The 17,819-nt window shown below is 45.4% G+C and overlaps 2 protein-coding genes and 1 long non-coding RNA gene across 4 annotated transcripts; 2 read left to right on the top strand and 1 right to left on the bottom strand.

Moving 5' to 3' along the window:
• Positions 1-36: 36 nt before the first annotated feature.
• Positions 37-1,372, bottom strand: LOC120428180 (uncharacterized). Of its 2 annotated transcripts, none has more exons than XM_039593160.2 (2): positions 590-1,372; positions 37-531 (listed from the first exon to the last, which is right to left on the bottom strand). In XM_039593160.2, exons 1-2 carry the CDS (start codon positions 1,032-1,034, stop codon positions 509-511), a joined length of 468 nt encoding a protein of 155 aa, XP_039449094.1. In that variant the 5' UTR covers positions 1,035-1,372; the 3' UTR covers positions 37-508. The 2 variants fall into 2 exon arrangements, with proteins under 2 accessions (XP_039449094.1, XP_039449095.1); XM_039593161.2 differs by having other exon boundaries at positions 37-528; positions 590-1,370.
• A 7,554-nt stretch (positions 1,373-8,926) lies between these two features.
• LOC120428167 (uncharacterized) lies at positions 8,927-12,050 on the top strand. Its single transcript, XM_039593149.1, has 3 exons — positions 8,927-10,312; positions 10,459-11,071; positions 11,146-12,050. The coding sequence occupies exons 1-3, from the start codon at positions 8,927-8,929 to the stop codon at positions 12,048-12,050; spliced, it is 2,904 nt and encodes a 967-aa protein (XP_039449083.1).
• A 2,256-nt stretch (positions 12,051-14,306) lies between these two features.
• On the top strand, positions 14,307-16,028 carry LOC128092505 (uncharacterized). The gene is made up of 2 exons (XR_008211831.1): positions 14,307-14,462; positions 14,978-16,028. It is a non-coding gene; the product is annotated as an uncharacterized LOC128092505 (long non-coding RNA).
• Positions 16,029-17,819: the final 1,791 nt, after the last annotated feature.

Genomic DNA, 17,819 nt, shown 5'->3' with positions numbered 1-17,819 from the left:
TGATGTTGCAATATGCACCCACATATAGCATGTAAGTGCAACACTCATGATTTTAAATGAATTTTCAATTGATTTTTGATAGGCATGCATTTTATTATTATGTATTACTTCTAATATTAAATTGGTGTTTAATTTTCTTTCCATATTTAAAGAAAAGTTTGTGATTAATTATGAAACTTTTATTAAGCTATGATGGCCGGACTTCAGCACTTGCGGTGTTTTCCCCCGAACGGGAGTGGCTGTTTGTTTCTGGGGAAGATCGCTTCGAATGGGGCAATTTCCGGGATGAGTTTGATGAGGTTGCCGCGTTGCTTTTTGCTCCCGGCCGGTATCCGCGGAACTCCGAGCCCTGCCTCTTGATTCCCGTTTTTTTGCACACCGCGTGCCCTTGACATACCGGGTGCTTGAAGTGGTCCATTAGATTCTCCGACTTGACGTCCAGCTCGAGCAAAGTGCGACGCTTCTTCATAATCTTTTTCGCGACAGAAGATTGGTTTTGTCCAGGTTTTTAACGATCGTTTTCACTATCTGCTAAAAAAAAACGTTCATCATCGTTTTGCACCACACCACACAGATTTCTTCTACGAACCTGGGTCGGAAACATTCCAACGATGCGGTTCACCACCTCCGGTTGCAACAGCGTCCGGCAACCAGCGTCCCGTTGACGGTAATCTCCTTTTGCTGCTCTCAAAGTAATCGCGGCTAACCCAGGACACCACCAAACAGGACACACGTCGGAACGTCGGATACAGGCGGATTTCGTTAACCTGGCCGATGTGGCCAAACAGGCTCTGCATCTGGACCACCTTCGTGCCGGAACCGTCTGGCATCTCGTTGCGCGGAATCAAATTTGTGGCCCGCCGATTGATCGCAGTTTCACAAAATGAACCACGGCTGTTGCTGCTGGCTGACACACTGACACACACGCGCAAACGGTTTTGTACACATTTGGGCACACATTCATAATTGCTGTGAGCCTTGCATATAAGTTTCATGAAAAAAAGCATTCTGCAAAAATCTATAGTGTCTCGCATATAAACGTTATATGCGGAGCTCACAAAGCATACTTGAATAAACAATAGTTTTTAACGAACAGGAGAAAAAATCAGTTATATGCGTACGCATATAAAATCTAAGAAGATTGTTTGTAAAAAATATGTGTAAAGCATATAAGGATTAATATGATGTGTCATAATTTTTATTATGCCAATTTGAAGATTGGATATGTGCAGAGTACATATAAAATCAATCATGATTTTAGTTTCAGTGTAGATATTTTCATAGTGTGATAAACACGGCAGCTACCACCACGCAGCGCCACCACCGTAAAAGAGAATTCTTTTATTACATAACGACGTTGGTGGTGTGGGTTGAGGGGGTGGGAAGTTCGAACGAGTTAAGTATTTGTTTTCTTTTATTACATAACGACGTTGGTGGTGTGGGTTGAGGGGGTGGGAAGTTCGAACGAGTTAAGTATTTTTTAGAAATTTGTATGGACATTTTAAACGAAGGGCAAGGGGGTCAAAAAATACAAATTTTAGCGTTACGTAATAAAAGAAGTGTACCTTAATGAGCAGGCATTCGTTGGTTGGTTTCTAGCCAAGTTCTAACACAGCCCAGTCACGAAATATTCTAGCAGAGCTGGTTCTGTCAGAATCCTGCTAGAATGGTGGAACATTTCTGCTAGAATGCTGTAAGAATATCAAGCTCTGTAAGAACTCTGTTAGAATCCTGCTAGAACGTCATGACTGGGAGTTTCCATTTTCTAACAGAAATGTAGCGACATTCTAGCAGGATTCTTACAGAACCAGCTCTTCTAAAATATTTCGTGCCTGGGCAACGTTATTGCTTCACCGAGTAACAGCATTAAACTTTTTTTAGTTCAACTATTGGTACGTTCGTTTGATGGCTAGTTTCACACTGAGTGCCGCACTCAGAGCTGTCAAAGTGTTTCTTTGAAAAAACTCGCGCTAGTTCCGCACGAGTTTCGCCGCCATGTTGGAACTGAAACTCTAGTGCCGCACTCAATATTTTTTCAGTTTCATTCGAGTTCCACGCGCACTGACAAATGACGTTCGATTGAACCAAAACTAGCACCGACGAGTGCGGCACTCAGTGCCACACCTGCATTTCAAACGAACGTACCATATGATTACACAAAAGTGTGTAATCCTACTTGAACCTACTGCCCAGTCAACTCAATCGGAATTCTGAAACGGAATTCAGTTCGGTTGTTGCGTTTGAAACGGAATACTTAAACGATTTGAATTTAATTCCGATTGAGTTGACTGGGTAGTACCACGGGTATGAATATTCAAGTAATTTCAATATGGCGACCACCACCAACTGCGTTACGTAATAAAAGAATGCGGCAACTTGTATCAGAAGAAAGTGAGGCATTTTCGCTAGTTTTAACTGTTCTGTGTTCTGCGTGCACATCCGCAAACATCGACCACACACATATTAATACAAAGCGCCACCAAGAGGCAAAAGGTAATTACGAATATTTTTGGCACTTTCGCTTCGGTTTTGCAAAAACAAATAACAAAACTAACTTTTAAGTATAGTTTGATTATCACACTTGTAATTGTTGCTGATTTGTTCGAAAATTTGATCAAAAAATAATACGTTTTTTTGCAGCACCTCTTTTGAACGGACATTTCTGTTGCCACCTTTTGGTTCCTTAGATTAGCCATAGATATTTTCACAGTGTAATAAACAGGGCAGCGCCACCAGCGTAAAAGAGCATTATTTTCAGACTGGTGGCAAGCTTGTCAAAAAGTGAACCTCGCTTTTGACAGTCCATATAGGGTGAACGCTCCATAAACTGGTTGCACAAAATAGGGTATACAGGCCATTTATGAGTAAATTCGAAAATAAGATTATTTATTATTTAGATTTGTAATTTGAAATTGTTATTTATTGTCTAGTTAATTTTTTTGTTAAGACCGAGCCATGCGGCAACGCTTTCGCCTCGTAAATGGGAGTTCAGAACCCGGTGCGGACCAACATAGCAGGTTATCGTTTCCCTTCTGGATTCAATTTCTATGTAAAGGAAAAGTAGTTTATCGTCACAAGCTGGACATTATCTTCTTGGAATATTGATATCTAACACTAAAATATGTGTATAAGCTAACATTAAAAAAATGTGAACGATTGACTTCGTCCTCAAAAGGCTGGATAATATTTTATTTTTTCTAGTTATTTATTTTTTGACAAAAAATATTCAAAACTATTCATCAAAAACAAAATTTAAAATAATTTTTCACAAAAAAAAACTTTTTTTCAATTGCACATTTGCTGGCACTTTTACCCTATATTTAGCGTCAGAGGGGTAAAGCGACCAAATAGCGGGGTCCACGGTCCAACAAATGTGAGTATCGCGGCCCATGCATACAATTTGACAATCTTGCCATCAGGCTGATTATTTTATTACGTAACGCAGTTGGTGGTGTACACACACTTTTGTGTTAGTTTCAAACTGCCTCCACTTCTGCCGAAATTAACAACCGTATACGAGAGAGGCGTATTGACGTATTTGGGCACATACTATATCTCGGATTAGTTTTCAAAAATACGTAAGAGCCAATGGTAAACAAAGCCTTTTTTGCCTCCCACCTCCTCAACCCACACCACCAACTGCGTTACGTTACTCAATCGGATTCTAAAACGGAATTCAGTTCGGTTGTTGCGTTTGAAACGGAATACTTAAACGATTCGATTTTAATTCCGATTGAGCTGACTGGGTAGTACCACGGGTATGAATTTTCAAGTAATTTCAATATGGCGACTTGCATCAGAAGAAAGTGAGGCATTTTCGCTAGTTCTAACTGCTCTGTGTTTTGCGTGCACGTCCGCAAACATCGACCACACACATACTAATACAAAGCGCCACAAAGAGGCAAAAGGTAATTACGAATATTTTTGGCACTTTCTTTTCGGTATTGCAAAAACAAATAAAAAAACTAACTTTAAAGTATAGTCTGATTCAATTTTCGTTGCTGATTTGTTCGAACATCAATATGGCGACTTGTATCAGAAGAAAGTGAGGCATTTTCGCTAGTTGTAACTGTTCTGTGTTCTGCGTGCACCTCCGCAAACATCGACCACACACATACTAATACAAAGCGCTACCAAGAGGCAAAAGGTAATTACGAATATTTTTGGCATTTTCGTTTCGGTTTTGCAAAAACAAATGACAAAACTAGCTTTTAAGTATAGTTTGACTATCAAACTTGAAATTGTTGCTGATTTTAACGAAAATTTGATCAAAAAATAATATATATCGTATATATATATAACTCGTTCGAACCCCCCACACCCTCAACCCACATCTCCAACTGCGTTACGTAATAAAATAATGCTCTTTTACGCTGTACCACCCAGTCAACTCAATCGGAATTAAATTCGAATTGTCTTAGTATATATAGTATATATCTCGGGTGAGTTTTCAAAAAGCCGTAAGAGCCATCGTGATCTCCGACATTAATATTCGTTTTTCTCCAAATTGTAATAAAATTTCATTCATTTTTAGTTTGGGTCACTTGAAAGACGTGTAGATGAACAATCTTAAGCATTTTTGAAATTGGTTTTTCGTAAGTGGGTCGGATACCAAGGCAAAAAATGCTTTGTTTACCATTGGCTCTTACGTATTTTTGAAAACCAATCCGAGATATAGTATGTGCCCAAATACGTTAATACGCCTCTCTCGTATACGGTTGTTTATTTCGGCAGTTTGAAATTAACGCAAAAGTGTGTGTACACCACCAACTGCGTTACGTAATAAAATAATGCTCTTTTACGCTGGTAAACTGAAAACCCAACCATGGTAGTTGCTACCATATTAAAGGGTTAAATTGAGAACACGCACCGACGTATTTTTGCTAAAAACATTCTGTGCTTGGATTGACTAATTAACGCAGTCAGTTTTACTATGTCGTGAGCGGTATAGTAATTTTAACCCTCCAATACGGAGAAAATGATAATGATTTTGTAATTGCTACCATGCAATTTTGTGGAAGCATGGTACATTTTACCATATTTGCGTTTACTTTTACCAAAAAGCCACAGTTAATTTAATAAGCAGCATTTTTAACAAATTTTTTTTAAAATTACCATGGTCGGGCTTTCAGTGTGGCGCTGCGTGGTGGTAGATGCCCTGTTTATTACGCTGTGAAAATATCTATGGCTAATTTAAGGAACCAAAAGGTGGCAACAGAAATGTCCGTTCAAAAGAGGTGCTGCAAAAAAACTTATTTTTTTTTTGATCAAATTTTCGAACAAATCAGCAACAAAGTTTGAGTCAAACTATACTTAAAAGTTAGTGTTGTTAATTGTTTTGCAAAACCGAAACGAAAGTGCCAAAAATATTCGTAATTACCTTTTGCCTCTAGACCTATCTACGTGCGCATGTATTGCGTGTACGTACACGATGGATTTTTAGGTTAAAATTTGTGGTCGCCAGCAAAAACAAATGGTAAGCTAGTGTGCGTGAGATCTGGCCTAGATAACTCTCTTGGTGGCGCTTTGTATTAGTATGTGTGTGGTCGATGTTTGCGGATGTGCACGCAGAACACAGAACAGTTAAAACTAGCGAAAATGCCTCATTTTCTTCTGATACAAGTCGCCATATTGATGTTCGAACAAAACAGCAACGAAAATTGAATCAGACTATACTTTTAAGTATTTTTTTTTATTTGTTTTTGCAATACCGAAAAGAAAGTGCAAAAAATATTCGTAATTACCTTTTGCCTCTTTGTGGCGCTTTGTATTAGTATGTGTGTGGTCGATGTTTGCGGACGTGCACGCAAAACACAGAGCAGTTAGAACTAGCGAAAATGCCTCACTTTCTTCTGATGCAAGTCGCCATATTGAAATTACTTGAAAATTCATACCCGTGGTACTCCCAGTCAACTCAATCGGAATTAAATTCGAATCGTTTAAGTATTCCGTTTCAAACGCAACAACCGAACTGAATTCCGTTTCAGAATTCCGATTGAGTGGACTGGGCAGTAGGTTCAAGTATGATTACACACTTTTGTGTAGTAATCCTGGATATTTTCACAGTGTAATAAACGAGGCAGCTATACCACCACCCCAGTCACGGCGTTCTCGCAGGATTCTTACAGAATTCTAGCAGAGCAAAACTATTCTTACTAGAACGCTGCCATCATCTTCCTAGATCTTTGCGAGAATTCTCAGAGAATTCTAGCTCAAATGCAATAACCGGTTCTAGCAGAATCCCAGTCAAATCAATCCGAATTCTGAAACGGAATCTAATTAGAATCGTATACAAATTCCGTTTCAAACGCAACAACCGGTTCGAACACGGAACCGGTTGTTGCGTTTGAAACGGAATTTGTATACGATTCTAATTAGATTCCGTTTCAGAATTCGGATTGAGTTAACTGGGATCCGGTGAAAGTAACCGGTTTTGTTAGAACCCTGCTAGAATGCTGCTAGAACTATTCTGACAGGCCATCCTGCTAGAACTCTGTAAGAATTTTGCCATAATGAGACGGCAAAATTTTCTGCTAGAATCCTGCTAGAATTTTGTTGGAATTTTATTGTTGTATAAATTTAAGCTAATTAAAATTTCATTTCGAACAAAATTTATTTCTTTGTTTATTACAAGTAACTTTCCACATTAATGCCGGTCACACTAACGGTCACATCACTCTTTAATACTCAATGGAGGCGGCTGTTCATTCTTCGGTAGCACACTTTGCTTTCTCTGCTGTCCGAGTAGCGAGTAGCGATGTCGTGGCCAATGATGCCGAGGGGAGAATCCGGACTCCAGATCCGAGGTCTGGATGTCGCCAAGACTGCAGAGACATGCCTGCAAAAAGCGGAAAATGTGGTTAAGTTTCATCATGCCTAAATCTATTCGCAAAGTATGCCGAAATTGTGGGAGTGATGTTACCTGCGATGGTGTGTCCGTGGAGATCGACCTTCTGGGATGGACATCCGGTGTTGCCACTTCTAAAGCAGCATAATATCAGTTTGATTTTTACTTTCAAACGGTATGGCAATTTGAAGAGTGCAGGGTTTTTTTATTCGCGAAAAACGTCCATCTTGTTCAAATGGGCAAAAATTAATCTTGTTGCAACATGATTTGAACCGGTAAAACACCAGCTGTGGGGCATAATATTGAGCAATCACTGTGAGGGCTCTACTGTCGTGTGCCAGGAGCGAGCTCTACTGCCTAATGTCACAACTGAGTGACACTCACCGTGAGAGCCAGTCTTTGGCTCTCAGCAAACGGTGGCTCTCACTCAACCGCGACGTGTGTCGGCCGAGCAAGCAATCGGCCTCTTTCGTACGACGGCGCTCGCGAGGTAAGCACACGCGCTGGGAGCTTCTCGTCTCGAGCCGAAAGCACAAATGGCGACCGTGACAGTGTTTTCTTTTCGTTGACCATTCAGCGTAAAAGATTGTATCTTTACGAGAAGCTCCCGCCTAAAAGAAAATCGTGTTGATTTAGTGTTGTGCCCAGAGAGAGCAGTGAAAATCAAGTGCCTGGAAAAAGGGGGACAGCTAATTCGTTTTCTTCATCTCTTCCGAGGGTTCGTGTGCGCCTGTGTGCGTGTCAGGAAATCAAAGGATGCTGCGGCCGAGTACAAATTCAATTTCTGCAATTTTAAACATGTGTGTGTGTGTGAGTGTGTATAAGGGTGTGTGCGTGCGTATGTGTGCGTGTTAGGGACGCTGCGGCCGAGTACAAATTCAATTTGTGACTTTTATTATGTGTGTGTGTGAGTGTGTATGAGGGTGTGTGTGTGTGTGTGTGTGCGTGTTAGGAGATCAAGGGACGCTGCGGCCGAGTACAAATTCAATTTCTGCAACTTTTAACATGTGTGTGTATGAGAGAGTGTGTGTGGGCGCGAGTGTGTTGCGCAAGCTTGACCAAAACGATGAGCAAACTCCGCAAACTCCAACGCTTGGGGCTCGTTTAGCTTGTGCAACAAGTAGAAAACGGGTGGAATCCCGCAAACCCCAAGTGAGACGCTTGGGGCAGATCCTGCTTGTGTGGCGTTCCTCGGAGGAACGCCAACAAGTAGAAAACGGGTGGAATCCCGTAAACCCCAAGTGAGACGCTTGGGGCAGATCCTGCTTGTGTGGCGTTCCTCGGAGGAACGCCAACAAGTAGAAAACGGGTGGAATCCCGCAAACCCCAAGTGAGACGCTTGGGGCAGATCCTGCTTGTGTGGCGTTCCTCGGAGGAACGCCAACAAGTAGAAAACGGGTGGAATCCCGTAAACCCCAAGTGAGACGCTTGGGGCAGATCCTGCTTGTGTGGCGTTCCTCGGAGGAACGCCAACAAGTAGAAAACGGGTGGAATCCCGCAAACCCCAAGTGAGACGCTTGGGGCAGATCCTGCTTGTGTGGCGTTCCTCGGAGGAACGCCAACAAGTAGGAAACGGGTGGAATCCCGTAAACCCCAAGTGAGACGCTTGGGGCAGATCCTGCTTGTGTGGCGTTCCTCGGAGGAACGCCAACAAGTAGAAAACGGGTGGAATCCCGTAAACCCCAAGTGAGACGCTTGGGGCAGATCCTGCTTGTGTGGCGTTCCTCGGAGGAACGCCAACAAGTAGAAAACGGGTGGAATCCCGCAAACCCCAAGTGAGACGCTTGGGGCAGATCCTGCTTGTGTGGCGTTCCTCGGAGGAACGCCAACAAGTAGAAAACGGGTGGAATCCCGTTAACCCCAAGTGAGACGCTTGGGGCAGATCCTGCTTGTGTGGCGGTCCTCGGAGGAACGCCAACAAGTAGAAAACTGGTGGAATCCTGAAATTTCCAGGCGAATATGAAAGGATGTCCTTAAGCACAAGTGCGTTGATTTTGAATGATTCTCTGGGCAGGCACATCTACCACGGAAGAGTTTGTTCAAGGGTCTTAACAAATCTTTCTTACTTTGCCACAGAAAATGTCTGGCCGGTACGTACGTGTCCGCCCCGTGGACGATGAAGACGACGCTTCCGTCTCGTCCCGGTCGTCAGACTCGGATACTGACGATTACTTCTCGCAATTCGATGATGACGAGGACTATCAGGAAACGTCCGAGAGTGACAGAAGTGGGGCCGAAGAGGAGATCATTGCGCCGCCAGGAGTGGCAAGCGCAAGCGGAAGTGACCAAAACTCGCCCGGGGTCAACGCTGATGCTAATGGAGGAGAAACTTTGAAGGCGGTTGGCGACACCGAACATGACCAAGGCAATCATCGCAATCCACCAACGGACCTGGAGTCCAGGATCACCCAGATGGAAAAGACGCTGGCGACCATCGCAGCCGCGTTAGACAGCCCTCGTCCAACAGAGCAATGCGTCCTCCCAGGCGCACCACTGCAACCGCCGGCAAGTCCCGTCGTGCCAGCTGACGCAGGCCGTTCGAGGGCCCCGCAGGGAGCGCCTATCAGTCTGGAACACATTCCAAAGTTTCCGGACAACGTGCCAGCCAGCAAAATGTGGGCTGAACTCTTCACATACCTCGACCAGTTCAACATGGCACTGTCGCTGAACAATGTGGAGGAGCCAAGGAAGAAGACTGAGCTGCTGTACCTGGCGTTGGGATCACAAACCCAAGAAGTGATCAGGGCGGCGGGTCTCCGCCCGAGTAATTATGATGATCCGAATTGCTACAACACGTTCGTGGCTGAAATCGAGGCTTACTTTAAGTCTATGACTGACCCTACCGCTGAACTGCTGGAATTCAGTTCCCTGAAGCAAAGACCAGGCGAGTCTACAATACAGTTTTTCTCAAGAGTGACGGCTCGTGCCCGGCTTTGTGGTCACTCTGCCGACGAGGAGAAGCGTTACGTTCGAGTGCAGCTGCTTAAAGGAATGACCAACCAGGAACTTGCTGGTCAAGCCAGGACGCTGGGTTACGCGACAGAGCTTGTACTGCAAGCGGCTACCAGGAGCGAAGCCTTCGCAGCCACGCCGACGGCTGGGCCATCTAACGCTGTTATGGAGGTCAAAGGAAGCAAGCGTCCAGGACACCGAAGCTCGGACAGATCTAGCAGTGGAAAGGGCGATCGAGGTGGAAAGGGCGATCGTGGTGGAAAGTACGAACGCGGTGGGGGGAACGATCGAGGTCGGCCGCCCCCGGCCAAGCGATATCGCAACATGAAGTTCGAAGCAATTCCGAAGTGCTCCCGGTGCGGCCGTCGTAATCACAACGGTCTGGGGTGCCCGGCAATTGGACGCAAGTGCATCAAATGTGGACAGCCGGATCACTTCGCAGTCGTCTGCCGGGAGAAGGAAATCAGCAACGTCGATGACGATGTCGACGCAAACAAAGAACAGAAAGAAGAGGTATGAATTCTTAAAATATTCATTCTTATTCGGTTGAACTGTTATCATACTATTGTTTTGTCTTAATTTCTAATAAAATGGATAAAGTTATCCTTTGGTTTTGTTGAACTCTGGAATTGCATTTTGTTTTCCTTCCTTTCTGACAGATGGTCAACACCCTGACCATGGAAGATGTGTTGGTTGATTGCCAGATCGGCTCATCCAGACCAATCCGGTTCCTAATAGACACGGGAGCCGACGCAAACATCATCGGTGGCAAAGACTGGCTTGAGTTACAGAGCGATTCGGAAAAGGGACTGGTTGTGTTCAACGGGTTGAAGACGACGGGCTGGACAAGCTTGCGAGCGTACGCCGCAGAGAACCCCCTGAAGGTCGAATGTCGGTTCCGCGCGACCATTTCTACCTGTGACCGTGATAATAACACCCAGGCTGAAGCCGAATTTGTCGTGGTGCCAAGAGGACAGCGTTCGCTCGTGGGGCGAAGCACCGCAGCTGACCTATCCTTGTTAAGAATCGCGCCAACTGTGAACGCTTGTGAATCTGCTTGCTCGGAAGGTATCTTCCCGAAAATGCCAGGTGTGAAAGTCAGATTCAGTTTGGACGAGTCGGTACCGCCTGAGAGGAACGCATACTACAACGTTCCGGCAGCGTTTCGCGACGCGGCAAGATTAAGGCTGCAGGAGATGGAAAACCGTGGGATCATCGAAAAGGTCACCACCGCGCCGAACTGGATAAGCGGCATGTCCGCCGTTGCTAAAGGTAACACAGCTAGTTCTTGGATTGGGCGGCCCGTCCTTCAACACCGTTCTTCTTCTTTTTTCTTTTATTTAAAGGGAAGGATGACTTCCGTCTTGTGGTCAACATGAAGGGCCCCAATAAGGTCATCAAGCGGGAGTATTTCCGACTTCCCCTGATCCAGGAAATGAAGTCCAAACTAAGCGGAGCTAAAGTCTTCACGAAGCTTGATCTGACCAGCGCCTTTTATCATCTCGAGTTGGCCAAGGAGTCCAGGGACCTAACCACTTTTCTGTCGGAATGTGGGATGTACAGATTCACTCGTTTGATGTTTGGCGTCAACTGCGCCCCGGAGGTTTTCCAGCGTGAAATGATGCGGATTTTCAAAGAGATTTGCAACGTAATTATCTATATCGACGATATTTTGATTTACGGCGAGAGTCTGGAGGAGCTTCACAAGACGGTTTCGGAGGTGCTTCGAGTGCTAAGGGCGAACAACTTGACTCTCAACGAGGCCAAGTGCGAATTTGATAAGGTGCGTGTGAAGTTCTTGGGTCATGAGTTGGACGAAAATGGCTTTCACATTGATGAGGCCAAGATCAAGCACATCAACCAGTTCCGTCAGCCAAAAACCTCATCTGAGCTCCGAAGCTTCCTTGGTCTAGCCTCGTTTGTTAGCCCTTACATTCAAAACTTCGCTGAATTGACAAGCTCGCTGTGGAAGGTCGCGACAACGAAGACCTGGAAGTGGGAAGCGGAGCAATCTGCGGCTTTTGAGGCAACGAAATCGCGCATCGCCGACTGTACGCTAGCGCTGGGCTACTTTTGCGAATCGGACAGAACCGTTCTCTACACGGACGCATCCCCGGTAGCGCTTGGGGCGGTTTTAGTGCAGGAGAATTCGGAACGAACCCCACGGATCATCAGTTTTGCATCGAAAGCGTTGACGCCAGCAGAAAGACGATACGCCCAGAATCAACGAGAAGCATTGGGCGCGGTCTGAGCGGTTGAATACTTCTCGTATTATCTGCTGGGAAGAAGTTTCACCTTGCGTACAGACGCAAAAGGTGTCGCTTTCATACTGAACAGGTCAAGGGAAGACTCGAAGCGAGCACTAACGCGTGCGGACGGCTGGGCGTTGCGTCTCAGCCCATACAGAATCACGGTCGAGTACGTCGAGGGTAAGTTTAACATCGCTGATCCGTCATCTCGATTATACGAAGGCCTAGACGATCCCTTTGACGAGTCCGCCAATCCCTGGGAAATCGCAGCAATCGAATCCAGCAACGCCGGATTTCTGACAGAAGATGCGATTAAGATCGCAACCGCACAGGATCCTACGTTGACCAAGGTGATGCGTGCTCTCGAGACCGGAGATTGGCCTAAACAGTTGCGCAGATTTCAAGCAGTCGGTGATGACCTTCACGTGAAGAATGGTTTGCTAATCAAGACAGGATGCGTCGTCATGCCGGAGTCACTGCGGAATCAAACTCTGGAAGTGGCGCACGAGGGCCATCCATCATCAGCAAAGCTGAAAAGCATTTTGCGAGCTCGCGTCTGGTGGCCAGGGATGGCAAAGGAGGCTGAGGATTGGGCCGAGTCATGTGCAACGTGCGTGACCAACGGACGACCAGAAAAACCTACATCGATGGAGAGAATCGCTATTCCATCTGCCGTGTGGGACACAGTTGCCCTCGACTTCAATGGACCGTATCTGAAATTTGGAGGTATCTACATACTTCTGCTAGTCGATTACAGATCGCGGTACTTAATCGCTCGAGGTGTTAAATCGACCAGCTTCCACTTCACCAAAAAGGTCCTCGAGATTTTCGACAGAGAGGGGTTTCCAAAGAACATCAAATCGGACAACGGCCCCCCCTTCAATGGCGAAGATTATAAACGTTACTGCACGGACCACGGAATCAATGCCATCTTCTCAACACCGCTGTTCCCTCAGCAAAATGGTATGGTGGAATGCTATATGAAACTCGTGAATAAGGCCATGGCCTCCGCTGTAGCGAACCAAACGAACTACATGGTTGAGCTGCAGGCCGCGATTAAAGCTCACAACTCCGCTCAGCACGCCGTGACAAAGGTTCCTCCAGAGGAGGTTATGAATGGACGCAAGATACGCCGGGGACTACCATTGCTGGACAGCACCGTTGCGCGCAACGATGAGCTCATCGAGGAGCGCGATCAAAGAGCGAAGCAGATGGCGAAACATCGTGAGGACAACCGTAGGGGTGCCAGGGAGTGCCGCGTAATGCCTGGTGATACCGTGGTCGTCGAAAGGCAAAACCGTGCCAAAGGCGACAGTCGGTTCGATCCGACCAGATACACTGTCCACAAGCAGTCAAACGGGAACCTCGTGTTGTCGGACGAGAAAGGTAAGCTCCTTAAGCGACATGTATCGCTCACTCGGAAGGTGAAGGTCTGGCGGGATCCGAAGTCTGGTTCTAGGTTGCCAGGACCGATGCCGCAGGAACCGACCGTACAGTTGCAGCCTTCTGAAACGCTAGAAGAACAGGCGGATGTCCAGACGCGCTCAAAACGAGCCACAAAAGTTCCAGCGTATCTCCAGGATTACGTCCGCCTGATCGAAATGGAATACGGGAAGTAATTATTTCGCACCAATTTCTATCCTCTTTGAATTAAATAATACTTTGATTGAACTTTTCTTACATTTCTCTGGTTGACCGACAGAATTCCTTCATTTTTTTTTTTTTTTAATAAATACATAAATAGCAAGCCGTGAGTTTATTTTTAAATGACGAAGGGTCTCTGGTTGACCGACAGAATTCCTTCATTTTTTTTTTTTAATAAATACATAAATAGCAAGCCGTGAGTTTATTTTTAAATGACGAAGGGGGATGTGGGGCATAATATTGAGCAATCACTGTGAGGGCTCTACTGTCGTGTGCCAGGAGCGAGCTCTACTGCCTAATGTCACAACTGAGTGACACTCACCGTGAGAGCCAGTCTTTGGCTCTCAGCAAACGGTGGCTCTCACTCAACCGCGACGTGTGTCGGCCGAGCAAGCAATCGGCCTCTTTCGTACGACGGCGCTCGCGAGGTAAGCACACGCGCTGGGAGCTTCTCGTCTCGAGCCGAAAGCACACCAGCCAATCAGTGAGCAGTATTTTTCTACTAGAAAATTCTTGCAAAATTCTTACAGAATTCTGACAAGGCTGCTAGAATCATTCTAGCAGGATTCTTACAGAACCAATTCTGTAAGAAAATCTCGTATCTGGGACGCAGCGTAAAAGAGCATTCTTTTATTACGTAACGCAGTTGTTGGTGTGGGTTGATAAATAACTAAAGTTGAACTTTAGTTGAACTAAAAAAAGTTTAATGCTGTTACTCGGTGAAGCAATAACGTTGCCCAGGCACGAAATATTATAGCAGAGCTGGTTCTGTAAGAATCCTGCTAGAATGTCACTACATTTATGTATCTATAAGAAAATGGAAACTGTGTTAGAACTCGGCTAGAAACCAACCAACGAATGCCTGCTCATTTAGGTACACTTCTTTTATTACGTAACGCTAAAATTTGGATTTAAAAATACTTAACTCGTTCGAACCTCCCACCCCCTCAACCTACACCACCAACAGCGTTACGTAATAAAAGATGCTCTTTTAAGCGGTATACGCACTTCGGAAGGAACCGGTCAAGAAAAAAATCAAATGAGCAGCAGCGGCAGCTAAAGCAAGCCAGAGAGGGTGAAGAAAAGCCCCAAGAAATCGCTCCCTCTCCTTTGTTCTGCTGTTCGTAAAGCCATTTCTTGACCCCTTTCCTTCCGATCAGCGTACTAGCCTTTACGCTGGTGGCGCTGCGTGGTGGTAGCTGCCCTGTTCATAGAGTTATCTACGTGCGCATGTATTGCGTGAACGTACACGAAAAACATTGAGGTTAAATTTTGTACCCGCCAGCAAAACAAATGGAGTGCTAGTGTGCGTGAGCTCGGGCTTAGATAACTCACTATTACACTATGAAAATATCCATGGCTAATCCAAGGAACCAAAAGGTGGCAACAGAAATGTTCGTCAAAAAGAGGTGCCGCAAAAAAACTTTTTTGATCAAATGTTCGAACAAATCAGCAACAATTATCTCATCAATACCGAACCGGCGCCGGCTCAGGTGCTCAGCACGTCCTCGCTGGCAACGTTCTCTCTCTGATTTTTCTTCGCGATTGCGTCGAAGAACTTGGACATCATCCTAGAAGCTGCTTATGGAATTGAGCTTCGGCAAGGAGCAAACCGCTTCTACTGAAACTTAACAGGTCACCCCACATTCGGTATCGGACGGAAGTTTGATTTGTTAATATGGTGTCAGTCGAAGTACAAGTACTTGCCCTTTATTTAAAAAATATGCTTAATGAAAAAATAATAATAAATATACAAAATTATTGTTTAAGTGATGTTCTCGCTATCATGTTAGAATAGATTTTTTATTTATATTTATTTTATTTCACAACTTGACTTTGCGCATGATGAATAAAAGCACAATTCCCCGGCACAAGCATCTACGAATCGCACCTCACAATCCTTTTTAGTAAACGTCTTTATAAGTTTTACATTAAAATCGCGATCCAAATGAAAACTGTTCAGGTTAAGCAAATTATACCAGGCAGAGTCGATGCTTGGAAGAACTGAGTCGCGCTGAGCGAACGGAACTGGTACTGCTTCTTCTGCACCTGCGGCTTGCGGTATTTGAACGCGTTCAGCACGTAACCAAGAAGATTTCAACTGATTTCCCGACGAGCAGTACTCCTAGCACCAGCCTTTGACCAGCGGAACATCGATCACCCATCGACATTGTCCCGACGCATGTTGAACGGCCGCGGCACCCACAGCAACAACATCCCGTTTGGAGGAAGCAGTCCTTCAAGAGGAATGCAACACTTCCAGCAGCGGTGCGACGAACCAATTAAAACCTGGAGGGGGGGGAACAAAATAATGTCTTTAATCACAGAAAAAACAACTGGTTCGAAAGATGATCGTTTTTTAAACAACTGATAGTTGAAACAAGAATTGCCTATTTAACTTGAAAAGTTTGAAAAGAATATTGAAACTCACCATGCGAGAACGATGCTTAGCGGAACAATGAAACTTATGACTTTGGTCAGTTATCAAGGACGGCTAGCTCAGTCCTTTCCAGGACAAAAGACCATCAACTCAAAAGTAGTCGTAGACCTAAGCTACTGACTACTCATCACTCAGGGTCGGCACGAACTACTAGGCGGATTCAGGTAAATACGGATAGGGTAATAAAAATCACGGAACCACACTTTTCAACATAAAACGAGTAATTTTTATTGAAGCGTGTATTTGTGTGTGGGTGTGGGCGTGTAAAAACAAACTCCGGGACAACGTACCGTACTGCTGCAGCTGGTCCTCGGGCTGAACGCCTTCGGCGTTACCTCTACGATGGCCGGTCACAGGAGCGCACTCGACTGTGCCGCCGGAACTCCCAGGGGGGGGGGGGTCGTTGCAGCCACGTAACGGTTGTAGGCTGTTGTTGCTTCCGGAACGCTTGAGCTGCTGGGTTGGGAACCGCGGTTGGATGTCGAGCGAGCGTTGCTGAACTTCCGCGCGGGCAGGCGTCTTCCCTCTTTGACGAATCGGCAAGCCCCGGAGTCCACCGATTTGGGCTCGCCGAGAGGGGAACCTCCTTGATGTTTATGGCGCGTTCCGCGCCAGAGGTCTAGGGGTCTTTGACGATTAAATGTAGGCAACGGCACCGCCGCGCTTACAAGCCTAGATTGACCTGATCCCGTGTGCCGTTGAGGTCCAACGGATTGACTTCCGCCGGGCACTTCCTCCAGGAAAGCGTAGCGGGTGCAGCACAGGACGACACTGACACTCAAGGACACTCAACCGAACACACGGACGCCTGAAGATTAAAAGAGGCCGATCTTCGGGATCGGCGAACCAGGTAGACTTCTCCCTCCTATTTTCCCTGGAGGGAAAACCACCATTTTCCATCCCACCCATTGGTGCCGTCTCGACGCGACACCGTCAAGAACGGTCTTGTTCGCAGCGGTACGAAAATCCCTTCGCTGCTAATGTAGGGTGTGATGTTGTGTTTTGGGGAATTAAATTAAAAAGTGAAGGTTCGTTCAAGAACTGTGACCAACGGTTACACTATCCACCACCCCGGTGAAAAAAAATGTGAAAGCACGACGAGGTTTCGCATTTTTTTACATTAATGCTTTCCATAACCGCCGTCGACTTCTACTAGATTCGTGGGTGTGGACTAGGGTGCCCAGAATATGGGCAAATGTTTCAAAACCTCGCTCCACAAGCCGAAAACTGTTCCCTAGGGTATTCTAAGCCTCTGTGCAAAATTTGAGCGAAATCGGTCAACATTAACCCATTGATACTCGGGCATGAAGTTTGTATGGGAAAAATCGTCAAAATGTATGGAGAATCGGCACAGTTTCGTAATTCTCCCTGTAGGTGGCGTTGCGAGCATCCAAAGTTTGCCAAACGTGAGATTCTAATGTGAAATTTAATGCCCAACAACTTTGTAGAAGAGTGCAAGACGATCCGAGTTAACCCCAAAAAGTTATTAGCATTTTAGTGAAGTGGTCTCCAACCGACATGACCAAAGGGCCTAATCCGGTATTGCCACTAAGGAAAGCAAGCATAAAATTGTAATTTTGAGATATTTTTTGTAAAACAATGAAAATAAAATCAACAAAATATGAATTAGACTAAATCGATCCAGCTGAATCCGAATTTAAAGGTTGATAGACGAAATTTTCAAAGA

This window comes from Culex pipiens, chromosome 1, assembly GCF_016801865.2.
Source record: "Culex pipiens pallens isolate TS chromosome 1, TS_CPP_V2, whole genome shotgun sequence".
In the NCBI taxonomy this organism is placed as follows: Eukaryota; Metazoa; Arthropoda; class Insecta; order Diptera; family Culicidae; genus Culex; species Culex pipiens.
The sequence above is the reverse complement of the archived record's forward strand: the minus strand, read 5'-3'. Positions and strand labels throughout refer to the sequence as shown.